This window comes from Carcharodon carcharias, chromosome 20 (assembly GCF_017639515.1).
Source record: "Carcharodon carcharias isolate sCarCar2 chromosome 20, sCarCar2.pri, whole genome shotgun sequence".
Classification (NCBI taxonomy): domain Eukaryota; kingdom Metazoa; phylum Chordata; class Chondrichthyes; order Lamniformes; family Lamnidae; genus Carcharodon; species Carcharodon carcharias.
The window spans coordinates 106,727,806-106,742,059 of record NC_054486.1 but is presented as its reverse complement, the minus strand read 5'-3'; the positions used below and the strand labels follow the sequence as shown (position 1 = coordinate 106,742,059).

Genomic DNA, 14,254 nt, shown 5'->3' with positions numbered 1-14,254 from the left:
GTTTCCAGCAAGAAGCATCTTTATTTTCGGATGCCTTTGATAGGATAGGGAAACCAAACTGCTGTGACCAAATTTTACCGTAGATCAAAATTTAATTCTCTCGTGGCACAAAATCCAAAATTCATTCATCCCTTACTATCAGCACAACCAGAATCTGATAGATGGGCGACAGAGGAGGACTAATGTTTATTGGTTTTTAAAAGCGCCTGATTTTTCTGTAATAGATATTTGACTGATATTGATTGACTCTGAAGACACCTTTCCCCATTGTCCATTGTGTAAATTTCTGTCCAGTAGTCTACTGCCATGTTTTTTTAATGGATCCTTAGAGGAGTTGCAAAGGCAGTGTATGTTGGGTCACCCTAATGTACTTCAGTTCCATTGCTCTGGAGATACAATGTCTCCTGTTGACTGTCTTTCCCTTTGCTCTCACCATAGAATCATAGGGCAGGATACCCACCCCCCACCACCCGGTCAGGGGGGTCTGTGCAGGAGCGGGTGGGTGGCCCAATTAAGGCCCGCCCAGCGTGACGTCTACCAGGAAGCACTCCCTGTGTACGACAGGGAGGGATTCCCTGAGCCTGGGAGCGCGCGAGACAGCACAGAGTTCTCCCTGAGGCTCGGCGCTGCCTCAGGGAGATCAGCTCAGGTTTGAAAGATTGAATAAATTTGAGAAAAAAAATTACTGACATGTCCACTCATGAGCCGCTGTCACATGAGCTGGGACACGTCAATTTCTTCTATTTAGACATTTCAGAAAAATTTTAATACCCTCATGAGATCTCATCCCACCCATGGATGAGGTTTCATGTTATTTCAGAAGCCCGCCAGGGTTCCCAGCCTGCCCGCCAACCCTAAGGTTAGATGGCCAGGTCCATTGATTACCTCAGTTAGTTTATTAATGGCCTTAAGTGGCCGTTGACAAGTCGGCGGGTGCACAACTGACTCGGCTCCGCGCCCGCTGACCTGAAAATGCAAACGAGGCAGGGTGACGTCGGGACACATGCCCAATGTCATCCGGTGTCATTTTACAGCCCGCCCTTCCCGCTTGCCGACCGGAAGATGCAGCCCATAGAATTTTATAATACAGAAGGAAGCCATTCAGCCCATCATGCCTGTGCTGGCACCTTGAAAGAGCTGTCCTGTTTATTCCTACACCCCCAGCTTTTCCCCTCATAACCCTACCAATCAGTCATCTTTAAATCATGCCTCGGTGCCTTTTGGAAGTTCCAATCTGAACCCACACACTTTCATGTAATGTGTTCCAGATCATCACAGCTCTCTATGTGGGGGAAGAAAAATCACATGGGTTAGGAACATGATTCGGACCTTTATCCTGACTGTTCAGTGTTTTCGTTTTCATTTGGGCTCTGTGACTGTGTCTGATACTGTCTCTGATCCCTTGTATCCAGGTGAAGGAGTTGGAGGAGGAGAACGAACACTTAAAGCAGACAGTCTGTTCACTCAGGCAGCGTTCTCAAATCAACGCAGATGCTAGGGTGAAGGACGTGGAGAAGGAGAACAAAATCCTTCATGAGACCATCACAGAGACTAGCAGCAAGCTGGCCAAACTGGAGTTTGAAAAGAAACAAGCTCATAAGGAGCTCCTACACTACAAAGAGAAGGAGGAAAAGGCAGAAGAACTGGAGAAAGATGTTCACAAACTTGAGCAGGAGAATGAGCAACTTCAGAAGCAGGTGGCTTCCTTGAAGATCACGTGTGAGAATGTTGGGGCCCTTGAGCAGGAGAATTCAAACCTCGAGTTGGAGAATAGCAAACTCAAGAAGTCCCTCAACAGTTTGCAGAATGTGTCGATCAAGTTGGAGAGTGTAGAGAATGACAATAAGCAGTTAGATGAGGAGAACTTGGAGCTGAGGAGAATGGTGGAGACGTTAAAGTTCACAAGAACAAAACTGATCAAAGTGGAAATGGAGAACCGGGAACTGGAAAAGGAGAAGGATGAATTGAGGAAAAGTGTGGAACTGTTGAGGGCCTCGACTCGGAAATCGGAACGATTGGAAATTAGCTACCAAAGTCTGGATTCGGAAAACCAGAGGCTTCAGCAGTCCCTGGATAACAGCAACACCAAGATCCAGCAACTCGAGAAGGAGCTGCAGGACACCGAGAACGAGAATCACGTTCTACAGAAGAATCTGGAGGAGCTGAAGGTCTCCAGCAAAAGGCTGGAGAAGCTAGAAAGGGACAACAAGGTGTTGGAGCACGAGGCTGCACAATTGGAAAAGGACAAGAAGACATTGGATAAAGAGAACAAACGTTTGTGGCAGCAGGTGGAACTGAAAGATGCAATCCTGGATGAGAATAGCCTAAAACTCTCGAGCATGGAGAAGGAAAAGAGAACACTAGAAAAGGAAGTGGGCAAGTACAAGGAAACCACAAGCAAGGTGAAGGAACTGGAAGTTGACAATAAAGAACTGTTCAAACAAGCTACAATTAACAAGAGGACACTCGCGACACTGAGAGAGGTTGGTTGGTGATGTGCAGACCTGTCTTTATTGATGCTGAACGATCCCTCAATTTGTTTAGATCTCTTTCACAGCACCTTCTTGTGGTGGTGCGTCATAGTTCACTCAGGGAGCCTGAGTTAGAGCAGCAGCTCACACCTTTACCTGCATGTTGTACTGCTGTTGGGAACTATGGGGCTCCACTTTCTCCCCATCACGTGGCTGACTAGGAATCTCTCCCATACTTACCACCTGCCATATGTTGGAAGGTTTCACAGGTTGATAATCAACCTGTTTGGCCACACCTTCCCTTGGCCATCAAGTCCTGAGGTGGGGATTGAACCCAGAGTTCCTGGCTCCAAGGCAGGTACTGTACCCACTGTGCCACAAGATCTGTACCTTCTTGTACTGATTCTCAAATGTCAAGTCTTGACTCGTCTTGTTTCTAGTTTCCTGATTTAGCCAGTATGGCACTGAACTGGTCTCAAGGGCTGCCAATTTTAGGCAGTGAGAGGAGAGCATGTGGTTAAAAAACAGGCAAAGCTCCCATTCCTGATCACTGCCCAGAACCACAGGGAAGGACAAGGCTGGAATGTGATTTACCTTTAAAAATCCTGCCAGTATCGCTCTAGACTCTCTGCCTGAATAAGGAGAGAAGGTCACCAGTGTTAACAAGTCCCAGTGTTGCCAATAGAGCAGAGGAGGGAGCAGGGAAGAGGGAAAGGGGTAGAAAGTCTCCAAGCTGAGCATGAGCAGTTCAAAATCAGACTGTCTGATAAGCATTATAATAAAAGTGTTCAGAACTTTTCTCTTTGGAGGATATGTGAAGGGGGAGAGGAAGAGCAAGCGAGGCAAAGAAATAAGAGAAAGAGGAAAGGAGGAAGATTTTGGTTTGAAATTCTTGACTTTAACGCTGGATTATTTAGCAGGCATACCTGACTGGAATTATAACATTAAATTGTGCATCCCTTTTACAGACTCTCTGTTTTAGGTGTAGGAGGGGAGTTTAGGGAGATGACTGCCTGTCAGCAATTGATGCTGGGACTTTTGAGTGTTTGGCCATGCTTTGAATTCAGAGGCTCACCATTGAAGGCTAATAACCGTGAGGGCGGGGGAGGGACTAAGGTAGTTGGCGTTGAGGATCCACAGAATGAACTCAATAGAATCCAAGTTAGTCGAGCAATGGCAGATAAAATTCAATACTGGTATTGTATAAAGAAGAAAGGAAAAATAAGCAGCATGAGTGGATAAAAGTGTAATTCAGGGATCTAGGGTACTTTGTTGTGGTGGAAGTGGAAGTGTTGTAACATGTCCAGCCACTGAGTAGCAATGAACAGCATGTTGAAATATTGAGACAAAGCAGAGGGGTGTGGGTCAGGGCAAGAGTTGGAGGAAGTCATGCTTAAACAGGCTCCGGGTACCAAGTCCATCTCTGTTACCAAAACCATCCAAGCCTGAGAGGCAATCTAGGGGTGTCAGAGGATTTAAAAAAACACTGGAGGTATTTTGGTTCTGTAGCTGAAAAGCAGTTGATTGAGAAGGAACCTTGTGTGTACAAAATAGTAACTCCTGTAGAATAGGTAACTCCAGAACACTTGGCCAGGATTGCCAAGGGTTGGGCTGATGCATGAAAAATCTTGACAGAGAACAGTTGTCTCATGAACTTAACTTCCAAGAGGAGTGTTAAGGTTTGGTGTTAGTGTAAAGTACTCTAGATGGACATATAATCCACATAGCGACAACTCCCACATAAAAGATCCTCCTAAAGTCAAGTCTCATTTTATTTAAAGTGTAGACCCATGTCCAATAGTTTAGCTTTTTGTCCAAGTCAATAGCCTATATTGTCTTAGGTATTTTAAAAATCTGAATTAACTCCACCATTATCATCTAACCAAGGCAAAGAGTTCATAACTAAGGGTTTGCTGAGTTCTGTACATTCTTACTTTTAGCCTCTCTCAATATCTCACTTTCATTTTGAAGTTGAGATTAGTGTGTTCTATTAAATAGAATATACAGCACAGAAACAGACCATTCGGTCCAATCTATCCATGTTAGTGTTTATGCTACACTTGAGCATCCTCCCATCCTTCCTCATCAAACTCTAACCCCCAGCAAAGCCCCCTGTTCCCTTTTCCCTTGTAAGTTTATCTAACTTCCCCTTAAATACATCTATACTATTCACCTCAACAAGCTCCACATTCTCACTACGCTCTTGGTAAAGAAGTTTCCTCTGAATTCCCGATTGGATTTTTTGATGAATATCTTTTTTTGATACCTCTAGTTTTGATCTTCCCCACAAGTAGAAACATTCTCTGTGTTGTCTATTCTATAAAATCTTTCATAATTTTAAAGACTTGCTATTGGGTTACCCCTCAGCCTTCGCTCTTCAAGAGAAAAGAGACCTAGTCTGTTTATCCTGTTGTGATAAGGATAACCTTTCAATTCCGGTATCAGCCTTGTAAATCTTCTCTGCATCCCCTCCAGTGCCTTTATCTTCTTTATATTATGGTGATCAGATCTGTATGCTGTAATCTACAAGTGTGTAAGGGATCACTCTGCCTTGGGCACCAGAATCTGCTCTGTGTTAGTTTCTCCCAACTCCTCTGATTATTGGATTGCCAGTGCATTCCGTGTTGGTGAACTATTAACATTGGCCTGACCTAACCTGTACATCTGTATATCCCAGGAACTTGTCCATGAGAAACTCAAGAGCCAGCAGCTCTCCAATGAATTGGAAAAGCTTAATCAGGAGTTGGAGAAAATTGGTCTAACCAAAGAGAGACTTCTACAAGAGGAACACAACAGCGATGATAAGTAAGACACCCCTTTCTACTGGAGTCATTTGAGCACACACTAGTACAGTAGAATACATCCTCTAGTCTGTCCTCCATCATCTGCCACACATCTAATGCTTCATAAATCACCACAGGGCCTATTGAATGTGTACAAGAGACTACTAGCTAATTCCGGGTCAAATCATTCATTTAAAAGAAAAGAAAATTGGTGAAGGATAGAACCAGAGCCAATTATTACTCAGCCTAACATTTATTTACAGAGTGAAATACTACAAGGGCCCTCGACTATTTGCAATCTCTAACAATGACTTGGACAAAGGGAGTGAATGTACGATAGCTAAATTTGCCGAGGACACCAAGACAGGAGAGTAAGTTGTCCAGGGTGGGGTAGAGAGTCTGCAAAGGGATGTAAACAGGTTAAACAAGTGGGCATAAATTTGGCAGATAGCGTATAACAGGGGTAAACGTGAACTTGGGCAGGAAGAATAAGAAAGCAGCCTATATTTAAAAGGAGAGAGATTGCAGAACTTGGTGGGTGCAGAGGGATCTGGGTGCCCTGGTACATGAACCATGTGCAGCAGGATCTGCCCCGTTCTTCGGGCAGGCCGGGGAGAGGTCTGCCGCTCGCGATCGGCCTCAGACCGCGAATTCACGCCGGCCAATTAACGGCCAGCCGGAGTGAAAGGCACGCTGGAATGCTCAGCGCTGCCGGGGTGGGGGGGTGGGAGGAGGGCGAGTGCGGAAGTCTGTGCGGGTGCGTGGGGGGTGCGGGGTGGGGGGGTGGAATGCACACTGACAGCTCCATGAGGGCACAGAGCTGCCTCAGGGAACAGAGGAGTTGTACAAAGGAAAATAAAGATTTTGGAAATGATATAAACATGTCCCCACCTGTGACTCAGTCGCATGAAGAGGTTGAGTGGGCAGCAAAAAATACAAATTAATTAATTGCTTAAGAACTCAACTGCATCCAGTTTCAGTGAGTGTCTCTTTATATGTGCTCAAGTGAAACCCCACCTAGTGCTCTGCACCTGCACATAGTTAAACACAACCAATACACAATTAACAGCTGGAACACACCTGCCAGGTAACACTGAGGAAGAAGGCGACAAGACACTAGAAATCTTTCAGACCGGCAGGTAAGTGACAAACGAACTTTCATGTAGGTAAATATGAGGTGACGCCCTTTGGAAAAATCAAAACATTAGCCACACCTGCGAAAATACAAACCCTGAATGGGGGAGAAGAGCGAAGGAACTAGGGACACGGCTGGACAAACCATTAAAAAGCAGCATCACAGGTCAGCAAAGTAATTAAAAATATCAACAGAGCGTTAGGATTTATTTCTGGAGTATAGAATTCAAAGGTAGCGGTTATGTTAAATTTGTATAGGGTCAGGCTTTACTTGGAACACTGTAGGATGATACCAGAACTTAGAGATTAAAATATTGGGAAAGGTTGGAGCTGTTTACCTTTAGAGAGACAAAAAAGTAGACTATAGGTGGCCTAATGGAGCTCTTTAAAATTATGTGGCAAGAATGTTTCCACTTGTTATCACTAATTGTTCGAGGTGTTCAAAATCATGAGGGTGTCGGGACAGATAAGATGGGGAGAAACTGTTCCCGTTGGCAGAAGGGTCAAGAACCAGGAGAACAGCGATCTAAGGTGATATATGAAAGAACCAGAGGCACCATGAAAAGTCAGCGAGTGGTTAGGAATGCACGGCCTGAGAGTGTGGTGGAGGCAGGTTCAGTCGTGGCTTTTAAAAGAGAATTGGATCACGATGTGAAGAGGGAAAGATTTTGTAGGGGCTTCGGGGGCAAAGACTTGTTTTGGGGGTTGGGGGGGGTGGAGGAGTGGGACTGGGGGAGTTGCTCTCACAGAGAGCCAGCATGGTCAGGTCGAGCCGAAAGGCCTCATTCTGTGCTGTAACCATTTCCATGATTCTAAGACCAGGGGCCAGCAGTGAAATAGCATCTGGCCACAGGAGAAGGCCGACTCCTGTCTGGACAGTACAGCATGGAGCTGAGACATCAGCTGGAGTACAGTCCAGGATGACACTAGGTAAACAGCAGCAGGTGATGGGAACAAGAGAAAATAAAGTTAGAGGATCAGTCATTTGATTCAATCGAATCTGTTCACCGGTTGTATGAAAGCTAGAATATTCCTGGCCTTTATTTTGTTGGACAGTCCAGAGGTGCAATGAACTCCACAGCACCTTGAATGCATGAGGTTAGGGAGTTACCAATCATCCAGGACTGTCCTGGGATTTTAAGAAATTAAGGATTAATTTTTCTGCTGTGGGTAAACCAGGATAAACCTTAAGGATATCATAGAGCCATTACAGCACAGAAGAGGCCATTTGGCCCATCTAATCCATGCTGGCTTTCTATAGAGCAACTGATAAATGGTGAGAGGACATTCACATAAATAGTGGGTGGAATTTTATGGCCCTGTCACAGTTGGCGGGGAGGAGGGGGGTTTGTAAAATGCAGCAGGTCAATCAGAAGTCCATTGACTTTGGCAGGACCAGAAAATCCCAATGGCAGGAGGGGCCGTGACATCCCACCCAGTGTTTTTTTTTTAATACAAATATTCGCAGTGATGGAAAAGCTGTTTGACCTGGTGGGGCTGTTGTAGGTAGATATTCATGTGTGGATTGGAAGCCCGAACATGGGGTCAGCGATGCAGTGGAGCAGGAGGTTCATTAAAGGTCAGAGATGATATCCCCAGGGACATATCTGGTCATCTTTTGGCAACATTAACAGTTAACAGTTTCCTTAAATGTTTTGATGTAGGTTTGGAGATTGACCTTGTCTCTCAGCCCTAGGGATGTTGTGGAGAGGTAGGAAATTCAAAAGGATCTCTGAGTTGCTCAGTTGAAGTAAGAAAGTCAGAAGTCCTCGGCTTGCTTCTACTTGTAGATGCTACTATTGTTAACCCTTGTCCTGCCGCTAACTTCTTCATTTAAGAGTTTCAACATCCATGGCATCTGGGAGCACTTGTCCTGTCCTGGGCTCTTCTGGGAGATCGAAGTTGGAATCTGGGTCTGGACAAAAGCTATCAGGGGCTACAGGACCTCGTCCGTTTGCAGGGGAGTCTCAGGAGAGTGCCCAGGGGCTTGTGTCCATGTTATGATGCTCTCCATTATCAGCCTGTGAGATTGTGGAGCTGAGACAGAGAGAAATATCTCCACAAAAGGAGTGAGAGAGAGAGAAAGGGTTGGGAGAGATGGAGACAAAGGAAAATTCAAGTAGAATTGAAAGAGTACACTTCAGGCATGAACACCCACTCGCCGTTAGATTGGTTTGATCAGCACTAAGATCGGCCAGAGCTGAGAGTGAGGAAGATGATTGGTCAAGATTCATGGACACACTGTGATTGTACCATGTCAGCGTGGAATTGAGGTTAGGGTTAGGGATACGGTTTGATCAGGACGTTTGTCTCTGTATTCCCCATCTTTCATTTCATTGCTTTTGCAAACAATATTACAAAGAGTTTTTACTAAACGGTGCCAATGTCAGTTGGATGGTGAGACAGCTTAGAGGTATATTGCAAACCAAACGGGGAGTAATTCTGTTTTCCACACAGAGCTTTTGTATTTGAGGGCTTATGGCTCTGGTGTAATTAGATTGGAGTTTAAGAGCCCAATACCAGAAGATGCTCATTTAACACCACAGTTAAAATAAGGATGTGGTAATCAGTAATGGGCACTCGGCTTATCCGGTCCATTGCTTCCACAGTCCTTTCCTGATTCCTAACCCTAACCTCAACCCTACGCTGACATGATACAATCACTGTGTGTCCATGGATCTTGACCAATCACCTTCCTCACTCTCAGCTCTGGCTGATTTTAGTGCTGATCAAACCAATCTAGCGGCAGGTGGATGGTTCATGCCTGAAATGTACTCTTTCTACTTGAATTTTTCTTTCTCTCCCTCCCCTTTTTCTCTCTTTCTCTCTTGTTCCCTCCCTCTCTCTCTCCCTTCCTCCCCCTCTCTTCCTCCTTCCCCTCTCTCTTTTCCTCCTTCTCTCTTTCTCTCCTTCCTTCTCCCTCTCACTGTCTCTCTCTCTTTTTCTCTCGCTCTGTCCCTTTCTCCTTTTTACCTTCTTCCTTTCAAAGAATCATGAAATAATACAGCACAGAAGGAGACCATTTGGCCCATTGTGCCTGTGCTGGCTCTTTCCCAGAAATGTCTGAATTACTTCCACTCCTCTGCTCTCTTTCCCCCATAGCCCAGCATATTGCCGCGTACGTAGCTTCCCCTCAAGTATTTATATCTCTCCTTTCCTGAAAAACTTTATCCCTCAACTAATGTGATCATAGCAGATCGTTTGGACCTTAATTTCATTGCTCTTTGTGGGATCTTGCTGTGTGCAAATTAGCACCTGTGCTTGTCTATGTAACAGTGACTATGGGCAGGATTTAATGCCCTCCCCTGAGGTACGTTTGGAGGCGGGGGGGTGGGCATTTAATTTGGTGGAAGGGTGCCGGGTGGGGACCCCACTGCCTTCGTGTCTCCTCCCCGATTAAGCCTGAGATGGGAAGGTTCATGGACGGCTTCCCCACCCCGACGCCGATTAAAGTGGACACTGACCGCTCACTCAAGGGTCTCATCCTGCTACCGCTGGTATTCAGCTGGCATCGGGCAGGGCAGACACTATGTTGGGGGGAGGGGGAGGGGGGGGTCCCCGAAAAGTAAACCCTGGCATGGGATTGGTGGGCAGGTGGAGGGGGTTGTGGAAATTCCCTTGTTGTCAGGTACTTTGTGCCTGAACACCTGACATTGGAATGGGGGGGTGAGGGGCTCTACTGTGAGCTCCTCCCCCAGGCCGCCTTGGCCTCTGACCCGCTCCTCCCCTTCCCCCATGACCCCCCCCCCACCCCTTCAGGCCCCATCCCGCCCTCCCTCACCCTGTGATCCTGAGCCTCTGGTGGGTACATTGCTGACAACGGCCATCGGTCCTGGCGGTGCTGCCCTCAGTGAGGGGCCGTTGGCCTCTGGCTGGTCGGTAGCTCTCGGTGGAGGGTGGGGTGTGGGGGGAGAGGGGAGGGGCGGCTTTTTGCCCCCGGGTTGCTTGATGATCCCGGGCAGACCCTCCCCTGGCCATTATGTGGTGGGCCTTCCCCAAAGGAGGTGACGCAGGGCTCTTGCCAGCTCCCAAGCTGGTGTATAAGACCCCGTCGCCTGGATTAAATAACCCCCCCACCCTCCCCTCCCCCATATTTCAGAAGTACCTCCACTGGCTGTGAGGCCCTCCGGAATGCTCTGAAGGTGTGAAAGGTGCTGCATAAATACCAGATCTTCTCCTTTTTCCTTTTTCCCCATTTACCCCTCCTTCACTGAGATGCCCCTGGATCTTCATCGCCTCAGCTGCATTGCAAACAACGGGCTGAATTATTGCCGAAAAGGGGGGAACGTGCTGCTGAAGCTTTGCGTCTTGCACTCATCAGGACAAATGCAAGAATGCCAAATTTCAAGCAAGCACGACAATCTAGACTGCAGGAGGAAAGGGAGCTGATTGATTGGCAAGTCAACTCTGACAAGCCGAGGTGTTGCCATGGCGAAGGCAAAGGGGAGCCAAAGGCTCCCGGCTAATTCAAGAAAGCTTAAGGCTTGAACGTGATTTTTTTCTTTGCTGAGAACGGGTCCCTGCCTATGAACGTAGGAGTGAAAAACACTGTTGTTCTGAGGGTATAAGCGCGGTGATGAGATTCTGACACATCCTCTGAAGCCAGTAACTTGTCAGGTGACCTGCAGCTGAGCCAGCCCAATCTGCCAGGTTATCTATCTTGCGATTGCTATCAGCGTTGCTTGTTGACAGTGGGGTGTGGAGCGGGGCTGGCTGAGATTGGAGTGCCCGAGATTGGGGTTGGGGGGGTGGGGGGAGGGGGGGGGGGGTGAAGCCTGCCACCTACTGGCCGTGCCACAAATTGATCAGACTCTGCTGCAACAGCAGCGAGGTGTTTGGAAGGAACTGACTGTTTCATAACGCGCAATTCCTCTCTCTCTTTAAATTTGAACAGGAATTTAAATGTCATTGCCCCTTTCTGCTCTTGACTCCCCTGGGATATTCTCCCTCTCCCCAGCCCTGCAATTCTCCTTAATCAATACTACCACCCTTCCCCCACCCCCACCCTCACCCTCCTTCCTTCCGTTTCTATATTGAACACCTTATATCCAGGGATGTTTGATATCCAGTCTTGTCCTCCTTTGAGCCAGGTCTCCGTTAATGCCACAACATCATTCTATATCTGCGCCTGAAGCTCACCAACCATATTTACCACGCTCCACACAGTCCGCACAGGACATTGATTGTAGCCTGAGTCTTATTGGTTTGACTATGCAGACACACTGTGATTGATGGCCCTAATCTCCAGTGACCCTGGTTCAATGCCTATTTATTTATTTAATGATGTTGTAATGATCACACAATTTAAGTGTTTGAATGAGATTGCGGTATACCACAGAAGCGATCGGCGTAAGTATTGTTTATGCTACTTCAGCACCAGCCAGTTAATCAGACGGTTGCACTTTTACTTGCTGTCAGAGCCCAAGAAAGTAGGAATGAGTCACAGGCATTTAGCCCATCAAATGCGCACTATGAACATTCATCAATTTATTCTGCTAAGGGAAGGTTTTGCATAAATACTTGCTGATCCCTGAGGGGAGCTGAGTAACATGTTGAACGTTCTTTCTTTATCATTATTCAACCCTGGTCTGTTGCCCCCGGGAAGAGCATTCAGCCCCTCAAGCCTGTTCTGCCATTCAGTTAAATCACAACTGAGCTGTACTTCAACTCTTACTTTTGCACCCTTAGTCCATATACATTAACCCCTCCTTACCCACAAAAATCTCTCTCTCACTCCTAGAAGCTCCCAGCATCAAATTTTCTACCTTTGAGTGAAAATGTTCTTCCTGATTTCTAATCTGAATAGCCTTGCTCTGAGATTATGCCCCCTTGTTCTACCAGAGGTTGCAATTTCTCCATATCCACCCCATCAAATCCTTTTTAACGTTCGTAAATACCTCGGTCTCCTGAACTAAGGGAATAGAGGCCAGGTTTATGCAACCTGATTGCAAGATATGACCTTTTAGGCCTTGATATTACTCTGGTGAACAGGTGTTGCATTCCCTCCATGACCAGTGTATCCTTCCTGAGGTGTGGAGCCCAGAACTGATCATGATACTTTAGGTGGAGTCTGGCAAAGGCACTATACATACAATTGTGGCACCCTTTGTATTCCAGCCAGGTAAAGGTCAACATTCCATTTGTTGGATGTTCCTTCGTACCTGAACTCTAGCTTTTCATGGTTTATTTTCTTAACTGTGCTCCAAAATTTATCTTCTTCTCTTCAGTCCATAGTTCCCCAACATTCCGTGCGATAAACTCCATGGATGACCTAAAATAAAAGCAAAATACCGCAGATGCTGGAAATCTGAAACAAAAACAGAAAATGCTGGAAAAACTCAGAGTCATACGGACTCGAAATGTTAACCCTGCTTCTCTCTCCCCAGATGCTGCCAGACCCGCTGAGATTTTCCAGCTTTTTCTATTTTCATTCCGTGGATAACCTCACCCTTCCTCAGTAAACGCGGACCTCAGACGCTGTAAAGAATTTGCCAATCAGTCTTCACCCATAAGACCATAAGACGTAGGAGCAGAAGTAGGCCATTCGGCCCATCGAGTCTGCTCCGCCATTCAATGAGATCATGGCTGATCTGATAATCCTCAACTCCACTTTCCTGCCTTTTCCCCATAACCCTTGATTCTCTTACTGATTAAAAATCTGCCTATCTCAGCCTTGAATATACTTAATGACCCAGCCTCTACAGCCCTCTGTGGTAAAGAATTCCTCAGATTCACTACCCTCCGAGAGAAGAAATTCCTCCTCATATAAAAACAAAAAAACTGCGGATGCTGGAAATCCAAAACAAAAACAGAATTACCTGGAAAAACTCAGCAGGTCTGGCAGCATCAGCGGAGAAGAAAAGAGTTGACGTTTCGAGTCCTCATGACCCTTCGACAGAACTTGAGTTCGAGTCCAAGAAAGAGTTGAAATATAAGCTGGTTTAAGGTGTGTTTGGGTGGGTGAGGGTGGGGGGGGGGGGGGGGGGGGGGGGGGGGGGGGGGGGGGGGGGGGGGGGGGGGGGGAGAGAAGTGGAGGGGGTTGGTGTGGTTGTAGGGACAAACAAGCAGTGATAGAAGCAGATCATCAAAAGATGTCACCAACAACAGAACAAAAAAACACATGGGTGTTAAAGTTGGTGATATTATCTAAACGAATGTGCTAATTAAGAATGGATGGTAGGGCACTCAAGATATAGCTCTAGTGGGGGTGGGGAGAGCATAAAAGATTTTATAATATTTAAAAATAATGGAAATAGGTGGGAAAAGAAAAATCTATATAAATTATTGGAAAAAACAAAGGGAAGGGGGAAGAAACAGAAAGGAGGTGGGGATGGGGGAGGGAGCTCAAGACCTAAAGTTGTTGAATTCAATATTCAGTCCGGAAGGCTGTAAAGTGCCTAGTCGGAAGATGAGGTGCTGTTCCTCCAGTTTGCGTTGGGCTTCACTGGAACAATGCAGTAAGCCAAGAACAGACATGTGGGCAAGAGAGCAGGGTGGAGTGTTAAATTCCTCCTCATCTCTTTCTTAAATGGGCGACCCCTCACTCAGAGGTTATGCCCTCTTGTCCTAGACTCTCCCACAAGGGGAAACAACCTCTCAGCATCTACCCTGTCAAGCCCCCTAAGAATCTTATATGTTTCAATAAGGTTGCCTCTCATTCTACTAAACTCCAATGAATACAGGCCCAACCTACTCAACCTCTCCTAGCTTTTTGGGATTCATGCACGAGGACCCCCAAATCCCTCTGGGCTGTAGCTTTCTGTAGTCTTTTTATATTTAAATAATATTCAGCTCCTCTATTCTTCCTGTCAAAATGCATCAACTCACATTTTCCCACCCCTGTAATCTGTTTCATCTTGATCGTAA

General features: G+C 46.4%; 1 protein-coding gene across 1 annotated transcript in view; it reads left to right on the top strand.

Annotated features, from left to right (window-relative positions):
- Positions 1-14,254, top strand: part of ccdc88c (coiled-coil domain containing 88C) — a 236,155-nt gene that overhangs the window by 148,608 nt on the left and 73,293 nt on the right. Inside the window, exons 14-15 of the mRNA XM_041214940.1 lie at positions 1,413-2,483; positions 5,149-5,276. Of these exons, the coding sequence (XP_041070874.1) occupies positions 1,413-2,483; positions 5,149-5,276 (1,199 nt within the window). The remainder of the gene's footprint in view (positions 1-1,412; positions 2,484-5,148; positions 5,277-14,254) is intronic.